The sequence below is a fragment of the Etheostoma spectabile genome, chromosome 15, assembly GCF_008692095.1.
Source record: "Etheostoma spectabile isolate EspeVRDwgs_2016 chromosome 15, UIUC_Espe_1.0, whole genome shotgun sequence".
NCBI classification, from domain to species: domain Eukaryota; kingdom Metazoa; phylum Chordata; class Actinopteri; order Perciformes; family Percidae; genus Etheostoma; species Etheostoma spectabile.
In genome coordinates this window covers 1,184,304-1,189,332 of record NC_045747.1, presented here as the reverse complement: position 1 = coordinate 1,189,332, position 5,029 = coordinate 1,184,304, and the positions used below count along the sequence as shown (strand labels likewise).

Below are 5,029 nucleotides of genomic sequence, written 5' to 3'. Positions count from 1 at the left end.
GTCAGTATCTGATGTCATTGCTTTTATGATTTTGTTCAGTATAATTCAAGAAAGAACATTTGCTTGTACAAATAGAAATTTACTGAAAAATCTTTCCAGCACAGAACAGTGGTTCTTTATCACTTACACTTGTACAGACAGAAAAACAAAAACCGCTACTGTCCCGTGTCAAACACTCCTTTGTTACCTCAGTTGTTAATGGTGGTTTATCTTAACCCCTCCAAGCAGGTCTGGTCTAGCCAAGGTGTGTTAACTCCCCTTTTTAGACCCCTAACCATCCTTTTTAGGGCATGACCTTTTTCCCCTTTAAAGTTTAAATAAGTGCAGTTTTTACATCTAGATAAGAACCAACATTATTACATTTTGGACACATACCTTTAAATAAAAAGAATATTCTCTTTAAAACACAATCAAGCCAACACTAGATCCATCCAACAGAAGGCGCTCATGTTCCTCACACATCTCACTCCCACACCATTGTCCAGTTTTGGTCCAGCAATGTCCCCTACAGAACCAAGTGTTAGCAGAACACCTCCGGGATGGCTGAGAAGAGGCAAAGTCTGGAACTTGAGTCTTTAAATCCACGAGGAACAGTGAGTCATGTATTCCAAAACCCCTAGACTGTCGCAGAACCAAGTGAGCCAGTGGTCTCCACACCAAGTCTTTAGGGCCAAACAGCAGTCTCAGTGAACTGCAGCTGGAAAGCAGCAGGGGCCAAATGGAAAGAGGGTTAGGGTAGGAGAGAAAGGGGGTTAGGGTAGGAGAGAAAGGGGGTTAGGGTAGGAGAGAAAGGGTTAGGGTAGGAGAGGATCCCTGTGTGGGGAAAGTCAAAGAAACGTAGCTGATGTGAACATTAGCCCAACAAACCAGATCTTCAGCCCAGCCATGATGTGATTGTTGACTAAACTCTAATCCTTTCCATGCTAGTTCCAAGAAACAACCCAAAGCAAAGGATGGCTGGGATCCTGCAGCTAAAGCTGTCAGCTCAGCAGATGAGAAGAAGACCGGATTCAAGGACTTCATAAAGCAGCTGCCTCGTCATAACTCCGCACGCCGTCCTGCCAAAGACCCTAAAGGCTCATTGGAAAAGGACAATAAGGCAAAAGTGCCCCAACTCAGGGACCTGGCAGATGTAAGGACAAGTCCCATGTTGCTCGTTGATTTAAGATGAGCAGCAGTCGCTGTGGTGGTGGGGCTTATCACTGGGCTGTTCCCCAGACCCCGGGTACTTGATTCTGGGGTACTAGTGGTTGTGGTAAAAGCCAAAAGTGCATAAATCTCTACTTGACAAAATATTTAGTGTATTGAGTTTATTTAATTAAGACATTAAAATATAAAGGAGGAGCCTAATGCTTAGGTCCCCTTTTATATAAGTAGGGCCCGTCAGGCTTTGGCTTCAGTCCGCCGCGTCGAGCCAGACGGCACGTTTGGGTGTTATCACCAAGCATTTACATGTTTTTTAAAGACTTTTTTCTATGTGAGAAAGGGGAGACATGCAGGAAATTGTCACAGGTCTGACCCGAACCCTGGACCTCTGCGTTGAGGAACAAACCTCGAAGCATATGTGCGCCTGCTCTACCCGCCGAACCACCCCGGGCATGCGTTTACACTTTCTGCCAGCCATCCAGCGTTACTGCTGCATCACTTCCTATATATATACATATATATATTAGTATATTAAAGCTTCATTGTGTTATTTTTTGAGTTGATTCTTAGCAAAAAACTTTCTTTCACAAAAACGTGCTCATTCATGTGTAATTACTTCCACCAACTAATCAAAGCATTCTCATAAGAATCTGAATTTTCCATTCAGAATACTTCCATGGCATGTTGCGCCTCCATCTTTAATACGTTAGCCAATGAGAGACATATCTGCTAGCCACTGGGGGGCCGTAGGCAGGCTGGGAGAACGCGTATTCATATTTAAAAACCTCATAAAGTGAAATTTTCATGCCATGGGACCTTAAAGGTAATTCTCATTTAAGCATGTGAGTTACCAGCAGCCAAGCATACAGGCTAAGCTACAGTAAAGTTAGCGATCTAGCCACAGCTATCCACAGATTCAGTGGGCAACAGTCCTGCAAGAACGCAGGTCTTCCCAATTAATTTGAATGGGGGGGTTGTGCATTTGGGCTGCAGAGGGGGTTGCTGCAGTGGGACATGCAAATAAACCCAGCGGGCCTCGGTCTGCAGCGACAAGTTGAGACTCAACTTTTGGAGAAAGTCCACCCTGCGTCAGGCTCTGTGGCCAGTTATGTCAGCGTGGATCAGACGGGGTGAGAGTCCCGTACAGGAAACAGGAAACATCCCTGCTCCTATCGCTGCCACAAGAAAGTTTTAAAACCCCAAACTCAATCTCTGAAGGGCCCGTGAGTTTGTGGAGTTCCTCAGTCCCTCCAGCTCTATTCTTTCTCTTGTTCTCCGGGAAATGAAGCTGCCTTCAAGTGCACTCAACGTCCAGATCTATAAACCATCTGACGTGAAACGGGAACTGTGAAAAATAAAGTCAACTTGTGCTTCATTGGGGGGGGTTAAAGAACACAACAAGACGTGACACTAATGGTCCGTTTCATTGACCTTCCCCCCCGCCGCACCACACTGCTTACATTATTTTGGTACTTATCTAGCAGCATTGTATTTGTATTGTATACATTTCTCATGCCCTATCAGTATAATGTTAAATGGATTGTCTTTCCACATAACTGGGAGGAGACTAGTGGTAAATGTGGTAAAATACTGCAGTCAAAGCATATCACTGTAATATAATGTTCGTAACACAGCCTAATATTGAGCGGAACCTGTTCCCACAGGATGATGTCATATCCCCCTCCTCTACATCAGAAGACGATGACAGCGAGAAGAAGCAGCAGAAGAAGCTGAGCCAAAGGAAGATCAGGAAAAGGATCTCCAAGTTCTTCAAGTTGAAGTTGGAGAGAGAGAAGGATAAAGAGGGGCCTGGATCTCCTTCGAGGCCTCAAACACTGTCCATCTCTAGAGGAGCAGAACCTGGCCCGGCACCCCTCTCTCCCAGTAAGCTCCCCCATCACACCAGAAACTAGCTTCAACTGCTAGTCATGTGTTTGTTGCTCAGCCTAAAGTGACAGTGTGACTGTGGAATCTTTGCTGGTCTGCTTTGATCTGAGATGCTTGTGCTTGGTGTTGCTGCAGACCACCCTCCTGAGTTCTATAATGAAGTAGCACAGAGGCTGGAACTGATCGCCCACAAGTCCACCAGTCTAAAGAAACAGAGCCCCCCATCCCAGCTGTCACCAGGTAATCCAACGCACACAGAGATGTAGTGGTAAAAAAAGAGGTGGGTAAACTATAAATTCTGCGATCAGGTGGACCACGACGCGATCACCGATAAGGGGGGCCACGGCCTACCGGTGCACCCTGATGACATTGCTACAGGCAATTTATCACTGGTTGTTCCCTCATAGGTCGCACAATCAGTATTCAGTTCATACATTAATCAAAGTTCTTGTTAAAAAGACTCTAGAAGGAATTATATGGTTGAAATCTATAAAGTTACTAAATGACAAACAGAGACAACAAAAATATGTGCAAAATATTCAATCGGAATCAAAGACCTTTTACTTTGTTCTAACAAAAATTACTCAAACCAACTAATTGATTAACAAAATAGTTGGTGAATACAGTTTCCAATTGCTAACACAATAAAATGACATGATAGAACAATTATTTAAACTGACACACAGAGCAAAACCTCTTCTCAAGTCCCCAAAAGTCTACACATATTTAATGCTTCACAACATTTGCAAGACACAACAATCTGACATAAAGTCACATGTTTACCATTTTCAAACCATTCATCATTAATACATGTAGGATAGTATGACATGACTGACACGAACTTTGACTTTAGTCTGCCGCTTCCTGCTTGATGTTTTAAGCCCTCAACGTTGACTCCCAGGCAGCGCTGCGACCGGGACTTCAAGGCACCAACCATTGCCCAATCCTAGTACATTACAGGTAGCGCTGCCTGGAAGGCAACGCTGGGGGCTCAGTACCCCAAACACCGCAAGAGATTGTCAACACTGACAGTAATGCAGCGCAATATGATGGACTTGTTTTAGGTTTAACAACCTATGAAACTAATAATGAACAATATGAAACTAAAACGACATAAGGTTTTAGAATGGCTTGGGACAATAGGCTATTCAGAGGGGGTAAACGCACTTTGGAGGTGGGTAAACGCCATTTCCGAATTTTGAGAGGTGCATAAACGGCGTTTACGTGCGTTTAGCCTCCACTACATCACTGAACGCACACACACACACACACACACACACACACACACAGGTCCAGCATTTTGGCCCCGCAAAGCTGTCGGGACCCCACAAGTATACTGAAGTCCCGGTTTTTGGACCCCACAAATGTAGTTAAACAATAACACACACACGCACAGACACAGTGTACTGACTCCAGACTAGAGCTGGGCAATATATCAATATTATATTAATGTTGTGATTATGAGACTAGATATCGTCTTAGATTTTGGATATCCTAATATTGCATAGGTGTCTTTTCCTGGTTTTTAAGGCTATATTACAGTAAAGTGATGTCATTTTTTGAACTTACCAGACTGTTGTAACTGTTCTATTATTTGTCTTTACCCACTTAGTCATTATATGTACATTAGTGATGATCATTTATCAAAAATCTCATAGTGTCAATATTTGGTGAAAGCACCAATAGTTTACACTAAAATATTATTGCTGTATTGTTATTGAAGTATTTGGTCAAAAATATTGTGATATTTGATTTTCTCCATATCCAAATATATATTTCCGATGATTCCAACACCACATAAATGCAGCACAAACACAATGTTAACAAACATGAAGAATACATTCTGAAATTAATGTCACATCTAGAGACATTAGCCTCAGGACCCACTGTCATGGACCGGTGTCTTCTCTTTCAGCAGTGTGTGAGAAAGAAGCAGTGGTGCAGCAGCTCGCTCAGTTGCTGTCTTTGGAGGGAGACGCTATCAACACTAAGGTGT

At 43.3% G+C, this 5,029-nt stretch overlaps 1 protein-coding gene across 1 annotated transcript in view; it reads left to right on the top strand.

The window, feature by feature from the left end:
* bcl2l12 (BCL2 like 12) overlaps positions 1-5,029 on the top strand; it is a 12,378-nt gene that overhangs the window by 4,639 nt on the left and 2,710 nt on the right. The window contains exons 3-6 of the mRNA XM_032537831.1: positions 928-1,132; positions 2,811-3,030; positions 3,169-3,273; positions 4,949-5,025. Of these exons, the coding sequence (XP_032393722.1) occupies positions 928-1,132; positions 2,811-3,030; positions 3,169-3,273; positions 4,949-5,025 (607 nt within the window). The remainder of the gene's footprint in view (positions 1-927; positions 1,133-2,810; positions 3,031-3,168; positions 3,274-4,948; positions 5,026-5,029) is intronic.